Source organism: Phanerochaete carnosa (assembly GCF_000300595.1).
Source record: "Phanerochaete carnosa HHB-10118-sp unplaced genomic scaffold PHACAscaffold_2, whole genome shotgun sequence".
NCBI classification, from domain to species: Eukaryota; Fungi; Basidiomycota; class Agaricomycetes; order Polyporales; family Phanerochaetaceae; genus Phanerochaete; species Phanerochaete carnosa.
Window position 1 is genome coordinate 1816982 of NW_006767629.1, and position 14045 is coordinate 1831026.

Consider the following 14045-nt stretch of genomic DNA (forward strand, 5'->3'; position numbering starts at 1 on the left):
CTGAATCTCGTAGTCGCTGTCTCGAACCTTTCACTCGGACTATGCATCTGCTGAGAGACAATAATGTGAGTATGGGAGGTGACGAGCAGCGCTGTGTACCAACCTGAAGAAGGGTGTGGGCATCCCCGATCCACGGCATCTCAACCGGCGTTCCAGACTGATTGACGACCACGGTCTTCGGGTTGGCGGCGAGTACTCCAGCAACAAGTCGGTTGGTGAGGCCAGGAAGGCTGCAGAGCGCATCAGCATCTTCCCGTGAAGTTAAATGGCAAGAACGTACTCCATGTTCTGCCTGTCGTAACCCTCGCTTTCCCAGCTATTACGGAGCTTTGAACTCGAGCCGTTCAGCGGCATTGCAGATAACTCACTCATTGTTCAGGCCAACGACCAGTATCACAACTAAAGCAGGTTAGATTAGGGCCGCAATTACTCAGTGCCGCAAAATTACGGCCGGTGTACTTAACTTACTATCAGACGCTTTTGCTAGGTCCACCGCTCGTTTCATGCCGTCCTCGAGATCAATTTGACGCATGGCACTAAGCCGAATTCCACCACGAGTCGCAAACGGCGCGCCTTTGGCAATGAATGCTTCGTTGCTTAGACGAACTTCGACCCTGTGTTTAGTCCCAGCCTTGAGCCCCTTCATGACAGTGCGAACATCGACAGTTCCGAGACCGAAAAATGAATCTCCCTGTTTCGGATCGATGCTGAGCTCGATGATAAGTTTGTCGTCGATGAACAGATTTCCTCGGCCTGCGATGTTCATCCCGATTTCCCAGTCGCCGTCTTCGTCAGGGACAAAGGTTGTCGTGAACTGCAGAGACGGTCAATACTTTCCCTAGCTGACTAGATGTCGACTTGCCCTCAGCCAGCATATTTCGTTGACCTTGGTGTCGTCCTGAAAGCGTGTGTCGTGAGCTATAGTCCCATGTTATCTTAGTGAGACACGTACAATCCCATCGGCCAGGAAGCACTTCGCAGAGTTCGTTCGAGTGCTCCACACGGCAGGCGGTACAACCCTGGAAAAGTTCGGGGAGGTTGACAGCCAGTCATCCGTAGGACTGTCGTTCCAAAACTCGAAGAATGCGCCCGTCTTCCCATCGTATGTGATGTACGGGTCGATGGCAGGCAGATATTGGTGTGAGAGCGTTCCAACGGTATACTCGACTTCAGCGCCAATCTCCTTCGCAGCCTCGGTAATACCGTCCAGCGGTGAGACGGTGTAGGTAGAGAGAAGGGAAGCGGAGCCTCCGCCGGAAGTCACGGCATCCTTGGCATTAGGGCCAATGACAGCGATCTTGTGCACACCTGCCCCAATGGGAAGAAGACCCTTCTCGTTCTTGAGGAGGACGATAGCATCTGCAGCCGCCCTCCGGAGAAGCGCACGCACTTGGGGAGTGTCCAAAGGTCTCTCTGGGGCGTCGAATGGGATCCCAGAGTCATATGCACGTTGAAGCATTTCGAGTACCTAACAGTGTCCGTGAGTACTGGAACAGGTCACAACAATCTAGGACATGCCTTCCTGACGCAAGTATCGACGTCGTGGGGGAACAGCTTCTCGGCGACGATCGCTCTGATGACTGCGTTACCCCGCATGACAGTCGGCCCACTGTCAAACAAGAATTCGGCACAGAATCCTCGCTGAAAGAAGATGACGATGTGCGTACGGCATTTCAAGATCCATCCCGGCTTGGATACTCTCGGCGGTGCTGTATGTACCGGTCCAGTCACTCATAATCATTCCCTTGTAACCCCATTCCTTATTTCCTGTGTGAACACGCGTACAGCAGTGCACACCATAACACCTACCTTCCTGAGAAGATCGTCCAGCAGCCACTTGTTCTCCGAGCAGTGAAGCCCATTTAAGCGGTTGTAACTACCCAAACGGCTCAGCATCAGATTATGAACCAGAGGATGTTAATCGCGACTTACGCAGTCATTAATGCCCATGGATTAGCTTCCTTGACCGCAATTTGGAACGGCTTGAGGTAGATCTCTCTCAATGCCCTCTCACTAACGTCGCTACTGATGGAGAATCTACGCAGAGGGAAAATTAATCTTGTAGATCTCATGATATGCACACGGTTCGACAGAGACCGACCTCTCGAACTCTTGATCATTGGCGACGAAATGTTTGATTGTGGCTGCGACACCCTTGGACTGCAATCCATTTATATAGGCAGCGGCAATTGTCCCATTGAGGTGAGGATCCTCAGAGAATGACTCAAAGCCTCGTCCTCCCAAAGGAGACCTCTGAGTGTTGACGGTAGGTCCCAAGAGGATATGACAACCTGGTTCTCGTGTGGGTATTCGATTTAATTCTCGCACGTGTGTTACATACCTTTGGCATGGCATTCGTCTGCAAGTGCCTTACCAACTTCTGCCGCAAGCTCAGTGTCAAAAGAGGAGCCTAATCCAGTGGATGAAGGAAAGCAGCTGGAGGGGACCCCGTTGAAGACTGAGGCAGAGTTATACAAGATTGCTATGGATCCCACTGCAGCTGACACTTACATCGAGTACCGCGAACACCATTTGGACCTAATCAATCAATGACAGATGCGTTCTCAATGCTTTTTGATCGTGTCTTCTGTGGCCTCGCTACGTACCATCGCTCATTCGTATGGCGGGGATATCAGCCTCTGGCACGGGCGTCGTATGCCACCATCCCTACGAGATCAATGAGCCATCAGCACATCGTACAGGCCATCAAAGCAAGCACCACCTACAAAACCTGACAGAAGCTTGACTTTCTGGCCCAAAGTCAGCTTGGCAAGTGTTCTGTCGATATCGAGGCGGGTAGAGGTAGCCATGATGAGTAGCAAGATGAGAGATGAGAATTAAAGGGCCAGCACACCCTCTCATAGGCAGTCAGGTATATATATCCGACCTCGTCATCAGGAAGGCCCAGTCCAAGCGTTTCTCATGACCTGCTGAACATATGCCTGAAGCGTTCCAACGGGGAATCATCGGAGGAAAGCGTCGGGCAGGCGCCAAACAATGCGAACCACTTTCGAGGGCGTTTCTCGTCTGGCCTCAGCCGTCATCCATTTCCCGCCGGAGCGATCCATCCTGCACACCAACGCGAACGCTGTCGCTGACGCGTTCTATATTTGCGCTGGCCACCGACCACACCAGTGGCCTCAAAACCCGCTGTCATGCCATCATCAAAAGCCGCGAAGTATGACCATTTTCCACCAGACATCCGAAATCCGAAGCCAAACTGACCGTGCGGTCTTTCTCAGAGGAAAGAAGCGGGCCTATCACTCTGATAGCGAGGATGAACCTAGTGACACCCCAGTGGCGTCATCTTCGCATCATCCGCCGACTCTGAAGATCAAGAAACGTAAGCTCATTTTAATTGCCCCTGGGCCCGGCTCACTTACCTTTGGGAAGCAAGACGAGCAGTGACCAAGAAGTGCCCCGTATGCGACGAAGAGATACCCGTCCGGCTGCTAGATAAGCACGCAGACTTGGAGGCGGAAAGGTTGGACGAAATCATGAGGCACATAGGGTCAACAGAGGTGTTGGACTCGGCTGAACCAGACGATGGGTATGTGAACATTCACGTCCCAAACTTGCTGCTTCTCAATACTGCGTAGGTTTACTGCACGCACTCGAAAGTCCGCCGTCAAAGCTCGCAAGAATATGCAGCACAGTTCGTCGTCCGCCACACTTGAGGTCGTGGACAAGGCCCTTCGCATGATTAAGAAGCACCGAAAACAACGACACGCCAAGCTACGCGAGATGACCAGGGAAGAGGAAGATGGTGGGGGATTGTCCAATTTCCGAGGAGGAACAGGCCGCTGGGCAGGTAACGGGCAATGCACCTTGTGTCCCGTCTGCCTGAAGATGATCCCTGGAGACCCGGACGTCGTCGAGGCACATGTCGACGCCTGTCTAGCGCACGAAGCGCGAATGCAGGGCGAGCGTGAGCGCTCGGAAGTGGAGAGACGACGAGAAGAAGAAGCTTGGGAGGAGGTGGACGTCGAAGACGATGTCCAGCTGAGGGCCACGGACGGAGCTAGTCTTCGAGGTAAGGTGTGAACATTTGTTAGGCGAGTAATGACTGACTTTGTACAAGGTATGGGCATAGTAGTGCGCGATGAGACCCATCAGGACATCGAGGGTGAAATAGACATCGATGGGGAAGACGAGGCGTTGTATGGCGCTGCACAGTTTACAGAAGACGACGTGCTAGGGTCAAGACCTCTTAGCGCAGGCGAAGACGAGGACGTGCAAGTTGATGATGAGGATAGTAGCCAGTCGCTGGGAGCGTCCGGGCCTGCGCAGGACGCGTCGACTGCGGCGGCGCTGCGGCATGTTATCGAAGGCAAGTTGGTGAAGAAAGCTGCGCTTGCTGGAGAAGCTGAAGATGTCAAGAAATCTTTGGATGAAGTCATGGGGATTGGTGAGACGGAACAAGCGGAGTGTGCGATAGAGCTCGCAAAGAAATCCGGTGACGCAGGAGCATTAATGGCAGCTCTGGAAAACAAAGTGAAGTTGTTGGTGAGCTTTCTCTCCTCGTTTGGTATATCATCCTTCTCTTACTCCCGTTTGCAGGAGTCGATCCGCGTGGCTTCATCGACTTCACCTCTTTGCCGCATATGCATCGATCCTTACACCGAACCCACGGTGTCTACAGGCTGTTGGCACACTTGCTGTCGGGAGTGCTGGCTACGCTGTCTCGGTTCGACAAAGCTTTGTCCAATTTGCAAGCGCATAACCGCGCCTGCAGACCTACGTCGCGTTTATCTGTAACTTCCTACTTAGTTATCTCACGAGCTTTGCCATGGGCTGTTTTGCTTTCACGCATATGTATCATCATCTGCGATCAATTCTATAAATGAGCATCGGAGTGCACACACGAACGAAAATGCGTAAAGCTCAGATCTGGCCTTGTCAATTCTTCAAATTCGCAAAACCTGCTCCTGAGAAGTGGCTTCGCTCGAGCGTAGCTTCGCCGCTACCCATTCAGGGCACCGCAGTGGCACCACCACGACGTATATCATCACTGTGCGTAGGCGGAAGTTGCACTCACCCGTATCTAGCCCTATGAGAGCTGCCAACGTCACACAGCGCCTGGGACAGAGAGCGATGAAGCACGATTCATTGCACGTAGAGCGTTTTGTAGGTCATTACTATGAGATATGGTAGGAAGCAGGCGTGTCATGCGAGCGGGCTAATCAGCCTAGAGCGTGTTCGTCAGTCGTTGAAATGTCGACATGATATTCAAAGGCACGCACTTGATCAGCGATGGCTGAGGGTTACTTCGTGTATAGCCAACATAAATGATGAGCGGGATCCAGGCGTAGTGGACAACTGTCTGCAGGTATTGCGAAAACGCATGAGGTCGGAACGTCAACACATGTTGAAACCTAGACGTACCCTCGCAAGGTCGACAGCTTTAATAATTCTCTCCTGTAGGTCGTATAGATTTTAGTTGAAGTTCAGGACCCTACAAAGTGTGTCGCAACGCGCGCACACACCTTGGTCTCCTCTGAAGGCATGGTGGTTGGTGGGAGGAAGTTGAGTCGCGCCGGCGTTTGCCGAGGTAACTTTTGGCCAGCGTCCTGAGCCTACCGCTGCTGCCTCAATCATCTTACGGACTCACCAAAATGCCTCTTGCTCTAGCCTCGTCCGCGGTCCACGTCCGGAACATCGCGCCAGGCTTTGTTTCAACGCCAGGGTAAGATTTGCTGCGAATTTTTGGAAGTGCCAAGATTAATGGCGTGTTAGGCGAGCACCGACATCGACTACCGTACATCCTGTGGCCCTCTTCTCCATCCTCGACCACTACCTTCGGCGAACCAATGCTCAAGAACGTGTAATTGGAACCTTGCTCGGCACGCGCTCCGACACTGGGGAGATCGAAGTCCGGTCGGCATTCGCTGTTCTCCACAGCGAAACCTCAGAGCAAGTTGCAGTAGACATGGAGTACCACCATGCTATGTACGAGTTGCACCATAAGGTCAACCCCAAGGAAGTCATCGTCGGATGGTGCGTCCCAGTTCAACTCTTTGAGGGAACCCCCATCTCATTCTGCGATCGCAGGTATTCTACCGGATCGCACCTTAACACTTACTCTGCCCTGATCCAAAATTTCTACTCGCAAGAAACCGCCCCACATCAAGCCATACATCTCCAGCTGAATGCGGGGACTGAGGAAGGCCAGGCGGCTGGTGTGAAGGCATATGTCAGGCATGTGGCAACAATTCCACTTTTCTATCAAAGTCTCATGAATGCGATTTATCCAGCTCGCCGGTCGGCATTTCCCCCAAGCCTGAGAACTGTGTCTTCGTACCTATTCCTTGCGAGCTACAGTTCAAGGAGGCTGAGCGGAGTGGTCGTAAGTGCAGCGATCAGTGTCCGGCCATCCGGAGCCATTTCATCTTACATGTCTTCACAGTGGACCTGCTATTGTCGGCGGCGAAGGGTAACGCAGATGAATTCCCCTCAACAGACCTCGACGTCCTTGACCGCGCACTTGCGACAGTCTCCGATATGCTCGACCGGGTGCTCGTATATGTGCGCTCTGTATTGGCTGGCGAAGTTAAGGGCGACGCTGCAGTGGGCCGCTACCTTATGGACACTTTTGGTGCCAGCACCGAGGAGTTGGAGAAAGGTGCTTTCAATACCAGCTTGCAGGTATGTTCCTATCCGTCTTCTGTACTGAGGAGGCTGAGACGGTTCGCGCAGGATACACTCATGGTCTCTTACCTTGCAAACCTCGTTCGGTCACAAGCCGAGGTTTCCTCCCGTCTCGCACTCACAAGGGCCTCGTAAATGTATAAACGGCGATGTATATTGCATTTCTACTGGTGTATCTTGTAGGTGTTCATCTCTGGCAACCTCCTGGAAAACCTGTCATCCGCCTGCAAGCCCTCAGCTATTAAAAACCCTAGAATGTTGCAAGTCGTGTCTTGCCCCAAGTATCTCCCCCAGAGGCCACGTACTCGCAGGACCGTTGTAGGTCAGGATATCTCCGTCAAATGGGTCAGAGTCAATATCTTTGTTCTCTGATCTTCGTTTCAGCCCTGTGCGCAGGGTGCCACATCGTTTGGCCTCTTCTGTGACCAGCGGTTTCACAGCATGCAGGAGCAGCTGCTGAGCAGCGTATGGACCGATAATGTTCATGCGTACTCCGGCGGATAAGATTCCGCGAGCGCATAAGAATAGGTGTAAAAACTGGCTTCGTTCTGAGCGCCGCACACAAGGGCCCAAAGGCGTTCGATTTGGTAAATCTGTATAGTGAGGAACGGAGGACTCGCACCGATAGATAAACCAAGTGCCGCAGTTAAAACTCCCCAGCATATCGGCAGGTGCCCGTGTGTCTCCTCGCGCCTTATGGCTACCTTGAACTCATCGACTAGAGACCCTAGTCGAATGTCTATGTCGTTCTCACGCGCGTCCTCAGTCCTTCGAACGACAGAGGGTTTCGTGAAGCCCTTCGAGTAAAGCGAAAGAAGTGCGACACCTTGCGTCTTAGACGCGCGCCGGGTAACATGGTTGAGCGTTGTCGCCTCGTATAAGCCATCTAGAGCTTGAAGGCGGAGCATGGTGTCCGCCATAGATCCCTCGAAACCTGAAGCAGCGGCTAAGGCCACTTCCTCCTGCACGAGTACATGCGCATCCGAAACAAAAGGCGAGGCAGTTCTGGCGTAAGAAGTAAGGTTGTCGCGAATGAACTCGATAGTATACTCGAGCTTGTCCTTCTTCCTCCCTGGCGTGACCCCTGAGGGTGTCATGAAGCCATGGGTTACAAAAGACTCTAGGCCTGCGGAAGCCACAAATGCCCCTGACGAGCTAGCTGAGTGGGCAGATAGGCAGGACATCGTGATCACACACCGGTAGGCAAGTTCCCATCGGAGAGCAAGAGGAGGATGTAGGCTTCGTCGTTGCTGTCCATGACCGCCGCAGAGAATGGGCAGATAGGCGTCTACCGCTCCGGTACGCGGTACGCGCGCAGTGGGGCGCGCGCCTGGCGAACAGATGTTTCTTAACCTTGCCCTCACGGAGTTCAAGCTCGTCCTCGATTCTCTGCTTCGCCTGGTTACCATCCGCAGCTACCAAGGATGGGTGCGTTCTCATAAGCATAGCTGTTCTGTGGCTAAGCAGCGGTGTAGATTCCAGTATCTCAAAACAGCTTGTGGACAAGATGTACGAGAAGCGGAAGGCTGCCGCTCTCGAACTTGAGAAGTACAGCGAATATTGTCTGAACGGAACGAGAGAGAATAAATATACAGCACCATAGGCTTATTCGCGAATGCAATCAGCAAAGCGACCACCGGCGAATATCTCAGATTGTCGACCAGCTGGTAGATATGTTCAGCAATCCTTCGAATCCGCTGCAAGCTCGAAATGGTGGTCTGATAGGTCTGGCGGGAACTGCAATTGCTCTGGGCGTGGATATTGCATCCTATATGGACAAATTCACCCAGCCCCTCCTTGTCTGCTTTGCAGATCCAGAGAACCGTGTGCGGTACTTCTCAGCCGAATGCTTGTACAACATAGCGAAGGTCTCGAAAGGAGAAATCTTGGTGTACTACAACGATATTTTCGATGCGCTCAGCAAGGTGTGTATGGCTGAAATGACCCTCCCACTTGTTCTGTAGTAACCTGCTAGGCCAGCTTGCGGCAGATCCCGAAGTCTCAGTAAAGAACGGGGCGGAACTTCTTGATCGCCTTCTTAAGGATATAGTGGCAGAAACAGCCTCTGTATATGTACCTCAATACCCCGAGACGGAGAAAGCACGACGGCGGGCCGACGAGAAGCCCTTCTATAACTCAGATGGCGTTCTTATTCCACACCCAGACGACGTCGCAAGTGGCAAAGACCTGTCCCAAGCACGGAAGGCGTTTTCGCTGGCACATTTCATCCCGCTTTTGAAAGACCGGATGGGTGTCCAGAGTCCCTTTACACGGACGTACCTAGTTGGATGGCTTCAGGTTCTGGACTCTGTGCCAGAGTTAGAACTCGTCTCATACCTCCCAGAATTCCTGGATTCCCTTTTGTAAGCACCAGAGCTATTCTTGTTCTGGTTTTCGTTGGCTGAATGCACGTAGGAAGTATCTATCCGATCCAACAGATGACGTGCGAACCAATACCCAGAAAGTCCTGAGCGAAATGCTGCGTGAAATCGTGGAAATAACGATGGCTCAACGAGCGCACGAGCTAGAAATCAGGGCAAAGCGTGAAGCAGACTCGGATCAACAGTCTCGCCGGGCGGGTGTTGACAAGGACAACCTCCCGGACATTACGCTAGCTAGCTCAGAACGTGCAGAGTTCGTTCCGGAATATGACGAGGACTCCGTGGATGACGAATCTCGTACTCCTGTCGATGATAGAGATGGTGACGGGGACGTCGATACTCGATCTGTCGGCAGTAAGTTGCCTGCTTTCATCTATAGCCAAGCGTTAACGGGTGGACGACAGTCTGGGAACGAGGCCTTGGTGTCAAAATAGACTATGCAGCAATCGTGGAGATCTTACTGCACCAGCTAGACGGTAGCCCCGATCGTGAGGAGTGATTCCGCGACGTGTAACTGATTCCGTGCTGACGTTCTGATCGTATAGACGACGAGATTCAGCAGTCTACCGCCCTCAATTGGCTGTCAGAATTTCTGCGAATCAACATGGAGGTCATGGTCCCTTTCACTCCTCGCCTTCTCCGCTGCGTATTGCCCAATATGGCGCATCACGTCAGTGAAATTCAACTGGCTGCGCGCAAATGCAACAAGCAGCTTGTCTCCGTCATTCAAGCACTTCCTCCGCCCTCCGAATCTCAGACACGCCAGAGCACGATAGATCGTGCTTCAACGGCAGGGCCATCCCCGCACGCGCCGGCTTCACCCGTTCCGACAACTTCTGCTCTAACCTCATCTCGTCCCAATACGGCGACCCGCGAACCAGCACTACCTCCCACCAAGGAGTCGTCAACGGAAAGCCTTTCGAACAGCGCCACCCCCACCGCCCCGACGCCCGTACCAGGTCACCGTCCACGCCATTCGATCTCTCAAATTGAAACCGTCCGCGTGGCTTCCACTGCTACTGCCCCAACGACTCAGGTCACTGCAGAGACCGCTTCTACGCAGACGCAGCCGAGTAGACCTGACTCCCCACTCTCCGCCGTCAGCGTGCCACAGGTGCAGCAGAGTCCTGAAGGCTCGCTAGTGCAGGAGAAGGACGCATTCGACTATCAGCTGACAGTGCAGGCTCTGACTATCCAGTTCCTGAGTGAACACGAGGAGACTAGGGTAGCCGCCTTGAAGTGGTTGATAATGTTACACCAGAAGGCACCGAAGAAGGTGGGATGACTTGTATATGTCCTTCACGTCATTTCCCACTCAACTTGATCTCAGATCCTCGCCATGGACGATGGGACTTTCCCTGCATTGCTCAAAACACTGTCAGATAATTCAGAGGAGGTTTGCCGATAGCATGTCCTTTGTCCGCAACAAGCGCTCACATCACATCTACGTTTGTAGGTGATCAAACACGATTTGCAACTACTCGCGCAGATCTCTTCTGGCTCGGAGGAGAGTTACTTTAGGCTGTTCATGATAAACCTTTTGGAGCTCTTCAGCACGGACCGGAAACTGTTGGACACTCGCGGCAGCCTCATTATCCGCCAGCTATGTCTGAACCTCAATACTGAGCGAATATATCGGACGTTCGCTGAGATAATCGAAAAAGAAGAGGTCAGTGGCGCAGATATCTTACTCTCTTTGTAAGAAGCTTATCACAAGTGGCCCCAGGATTTAGAGTTTGCAAGCGGAATGGTTGTGAAGCTTAACATGATCCTGATCACGTCGCCCGAGCTGTCGGAATTTCGCAGAAGGTTAAAGAGTCTGGAGACACGGGTGAGTCCCCAGCTTTTCCTGTCGCAGGCGGGATCTCAGAAGTCCGCAGCAAGATGGTCAGGTCCTATTTACAACCCTGTACCGGTCATGGTGTCACAACACTGTGGCCGTCTTCTCGTTATGTCTACTGGCACAAGCGTACGAGCATGCATCGAACCTCCTCTATATCTTGTACGCTAAACCACACTCCCGTATTTCCTCTGCTGATTGCGTGTTAGTGCCGACCTGGAAATCACCGTCCAAATGCTTGTCCAAATAGACAAGCTAGTGCAGCTCATAGAGTCACCTGTGTTCACATGTGCGCGCGACTTTTGATATTGCATTCCGTTGTTCGCTCACATCATTCATAGATCTACGCCTTCAGCTGCTGGAACCTGAGAAATACCCGCATTTATACAAATGCCTCTACGGCCTCCTGATGCTACTGCCACAAAGCTCAGCGTTTATGTCGTTGCGCAATCGCCTTAATGCGGTTAACTCCGCTGGTTTCCTTCATATTGCTCCTAAATCGTACGCAGACAGTTGCATCACTCGTTCCTGCTCGGCGTGTGAATCATTTCCTTGTCGCAGGAATGTTTCTAATGTCTCGGCAACGCGCTCGAAACTTGGACGAGAGGACATCAAATGGTCTGAACTCCTTTCGCATTTTCGAAACGTGCAGAACAAGCACGAGAAGACACGGAGACAGGCGACAGGTTCAAACGAGGAAGAGCCATCCGTCTTTGTGCTTCCTGGTTCGGGGCCGTTCATGGGCGGTCCCGACCGGGAAAACCGCGACTCGGTCGCATCCTCTGCTAGCACTGTGAACAGCAGCACGCCGCGACCGGGTATGCGGAGGCGTGTGACAGGCGGTGCAGACCAACCAGTCTTGGCACGTCCGCCGAGCAGGACGCTGTCACCATTGAACCCGCGACGGGGTTCAAATAGTGCGCTAGGCCAAGTAAATGGCCTGCGGGACTCGATGACGACAACCGCCGCAACCACGACTGCAGCACCAACGCCAGCTAGTCCGACGTTTAACAACAACCAAAGGCAGCCCAAACGGACGCTCAGTGTTAATCGGAAGACGTAACTTAACATACACGAGTAAATCATGACCACGATGAACTTCTCACGGTGCCTTCGGGCAGCCGAACTTTGTCAACATGGACCTTGCTTTGGTTTGATTTGTAGCAAACTGTTTCCCCTGGAAGTTGCATCTGTTTCTGGGTATCTGTGTATCGTAATATGTAGTGAATACATGGTCATGTAAGCTATGCTGACAGTTCCTTGGAAGAGAATATCGTCAGCTGCAATCATGCACACGCTATAGGCTGGATCTCGGTACGAGCAGACTGTGTCGAATGGCGGTAAAATCCTCGTCCGTCAAGCTCGCATAGTTGTGTAGATATTCTTCGACACCTCCGTATTGTTCTTGAACCACCTTGAGGAAAGCGAGCATGATCTCTTTCCTGAATGTAATGTACTCAGAAACATGTCTCCAGGTGGACATCATCTGCGTACCTCGAGGTGAGCATATTCATTGCCGCCTCGCTATTCGAAGCAAAGAGCGGCATCTTTGCCAGTCGTGCCATTACCGTCTCACGCGCAGGCTCGCGACCAACACGCGTCAAGGCGTAATCTTCGGCAATCGTGTCGTCATCGACACCCGCCAGCTTGAGAAGGAGGGCCGCTAGGACACCAGTCCTGTCCTTGCCGGCTGTGACAGCATCGTTAGTTACAGTAGAAATAAGTGGAGCAACGGTGGCTTGCACCTGTGCAGTGGAAGGTAATGCCGTGTCCTGGATGATCCCTGATGTGGCGCAAAATGGTGCCGAAAGCGGGTCCCCCGTGGTCGAGTATTTGCGAGTACAGTTCCATGAAGGCCTGATGACAGTCAGAGAGGAAGGGATCACACATCTATCAAGGGCGAACCTCCGTCTTCCCGCTAGCATAAAGTTGAAATCGTCTGACAATCATTGCTGGCGTCAGGGATTGGCTAAGCTGGACAGCCTGGGCAGCCGTAATCGACGCACTTTGCCATCATCTCTGGACTGTAGTCCTCTAGCTTGAACACAGGCACTCGCACGACCTCGACACCTTCTATTATAGGACATGGGGTCTCGTACTTGTCGATTTCCGTGTCGGAGCGTAGGTCGAACACGGCCGTGACACCAAGCTCTCTGAGCTTCTCTTTCCCTGAGTAAGACAGCAACTGTCAAATGTGCTGAATAGCTTCCTGATAGTCGATAGAAGCTCAACACACCTTCCTCTGTTATCGCGGAGACTTCGCCCGACCGGAAGACGTACAGCGGTTTGGTGATCATGTCTGGGTAGCAGGTGTTATACGAGCCGAGATCTCGTATGTTCACCACACCGGGGACAGTAACAAAGGGAGGTTTGGACAGTCGTTCCTTGACATATTCAGGGTCTAGCGGTTCGAACATGTCTATGGGCAACAAATAAGAATAATTCAGGACGACGACCTGGGGTAAGTGCAGCGCAGCCCTGCATTAACGCCGGAGCGGGAAGTGCCACGCGATGCTGATCGTGGCGCAGAACTAAACCAAAACCAGTCTCGACTCAAGTTTGTGCCCAATATTTATCAAGCACTTGCTGATATTCGCTCTTGCCAAACTCGGGTCACTTACCAAACGTGTGTGTGTGTGTGTAGTGGGGCTGACTGAAGATTCTACAAGCTACGTAGGCTGCACAGCGACCGGTAAGCTTGACTACTCGCCGCTGATCCAAGTCCCGGTGAACGTGTCCATGTTGGACATGTCTCTCTCCCAGTACTACTAGTGATTACGGTCATCGTAGCCCGCCGTTGCAGTCTGCCACCTCATGTTTTTAGTCTGCTGCAGTACTAGTTCAACGAGAATAAAGAAGACTGACACCGGAGTACGAATGACACCTCATATAAAGCTCCAGGGTGTTGAGGGCGAGAACGGACTGGATAACATATACAGTGGCCGCCAAAAATAACGCACAAGACTACAAAGGGGTGTCGAAATCCCCCTGTATCTCCATGACCGCTGTAGCTAGCTAGATGATGTATATAACAATCTTACACTAGGTTACTTGTAGCATCTTTCTGAGGTATCAGTTTGATGCAAGCACTAGGTACCAGAAAAAAATGTGGTGAAAATGGCTAGAAAATGAATATATATTGCGAAAATCACAGAATAATATAGACCACAGAGTAA

The 14045-nt window shown here is 52.3% G+C and overlaps 6 protein-coding genes across 6 annotated transcripts; 3 read left to right on the forward strand and 3 right to left on the reverse strand.

Moving 5' to 3' along the window:
* Positions 1 to 30: 30 nt before the first annotated feature.
* On the reverse strand, positions 31 to 3348 carry PHACADRAFT_205470 (glycoside hydrolase family 3 protein; the record flags this gene model as incomplete). The annotated part of the gene is made up of 16 exons (XM_007391773.1): positions 2727 to 3348; positions 2607 to 2667; positions 2512 to 2538; positions 2342 to 2458; positions 2102 to 2291; positions 1933 to 2037; positions 1810 to 1876; positions 1668 to 1759; positions 1528 to 1609; positions 953 to 1468; positions 848 to 898; positions 469 to 814; positions 369 to 399; positions 281 to 316; positions 104 to 230; positions 31 to 39 (listed from the first exon to the last, which is right to left on the reverse strand). Exons 1-16 carry the CDS (start codon positions 2808 to 2810, stop codon positions 31 to 33), a joined length of 1941 nt encoding a protein of 646 aa, XP_007391835.1. The 5' UTR covers positions 2811 to 3348.
* Positions 3349 to 3370: 22 nt separating this feature from the next.
* PHACADRAFT_249651 (uncharacterized protein) lies at positions 3371 to 5208 on the forward strand. The gene has a single exon (XM_007391774.1). The coding sequence runs from the start codon at positions 4063 to 4065 to the stop codon at positions 4756 to 4758; it is 696 nt and encodes a 231-aa protein (XP_007391836.1). The 5' UTR covers positions 3371 to 4062; the 3' UTR covers positions 4759 to 5208.
* Positions 5209 to 5225: 17 nt separating this feature from the next.
* On the reverse strand, positions 5226 to 5541 carry PHACADRAFT_113754 (uncharacterized protein; the record flags this gene model as incomplete). The annotated part of the gene is made up of 3 exons (XM_007391775.1): positions 5487 to 5541; positions 5386 to 5418; positions 5226 to 5323 (listed from the first exon to the last, which is right to left on the reverse strand). Coding segments are annotated over exons 1-3 (150 nt in total), but the record flags the coding sequence as incomplete, so codon positions are not given.
* A 71-nt stretch (positions 5542 to 5612) lies between these two features.
* On the forward strand, positions 5613 to 6895 carry PHACADRAFT_249652 (uncharacterized protein; the record flags this gene model as incomplete). Its single annotated transcript, XM_007391776.1, has 6 exons — positions 5613 to 5686; positions 5737 to 5997; positions 6052 to 6198; positions 6255 to 6346; positions 6407 to 6645; positions 6697 to 6895. 6 exons carry the CDS (start codon positions 5616 to 5618, stop codon positions 6781 to 6783), a joined length of 897 nt encoding a protein of 298 aa, XP_007391838.1. The 3' UTR covers positions 6784 to 6895.
* PHACADRAFT_86419 (uncharacterized protein) lies at positions 6883 to 7906 on the reverse strand (the record flags this gene model as incomplete). The annotated part of the gene is made up of 3 exons (XM_007391777.1): positions 6883 to 7196; positions 7271 to 7795; positions 7846 to 7906. 3 exons carry the CDS (start codon positions 7904 to 7906, stop codon positions 6883 to 6885), a joined length of 900 nt encoding a protein of 299 aa, XP_007391839.1.
* Positions 7907 to 8105: 199 nt separating this feature from the next.
* PHACADRAFT_113764 (uncharacterized protein) lies at positions 8106 to 12321 on the forward strand. The gene is made up of 14 exons (XM_007391778.1): positions 8106 to 8196; positions 8252 to 8573; positions 8629 to 9011; positions 9064 to 9383; positions 9434 to 9517; positions 9575 to 9929; positions 10155 to 10305; positions 10360 to 10425; positions 10486 to 10698; positions 10756 to 10860; positions 10910 to 11031; positions 11079 to 11158; positions 11211 to 11370; positions 11431 to 12321. The coding sequence occupies exons 1-14, from the start codon at positions 8156 to 8158 to the stop codon at positions 11930 to 11932; spliced, it is 2904 nt and encodes a 967-aa protein (XP_007391840.1). The 5' UTR covers positions 8106 to 8155; the 3' UTR covers positions 11933 to 12321.
* Positions 12322 to 14045: the final 1724 nt, after the last annotated feature.

Coding starts and splice junctions, on each gene's coding strand:
- PHACADRAFT_249651 (XM_007391774.1), top strand. CDS start 4,063: ATGACTGACTTTGTACAAGGTATGGGCATAGTAGTGCGCGATGAGACC.
- PHACADRAFT_113764 (XM_007391778.1), top strand. CDS start 8,156: ATGTACGAGAAGCGGAAGGCTGCCGCTCTCGAACTTGAGAA. Junction 9,012..9,063: donor GAATTCCTGGATTCCCTTTT/GTAAGCACCAGA, acceptor GAATGCACGTAG/GAAGTATCTATCCGATCCAA. Junction 10,426..10,485: donor TGTCAGATAATTCAGAGGAG/GTTTGCCGATAG, acceptor CTACGTTTGTAG/GTGATCAAACACGATTTGCA.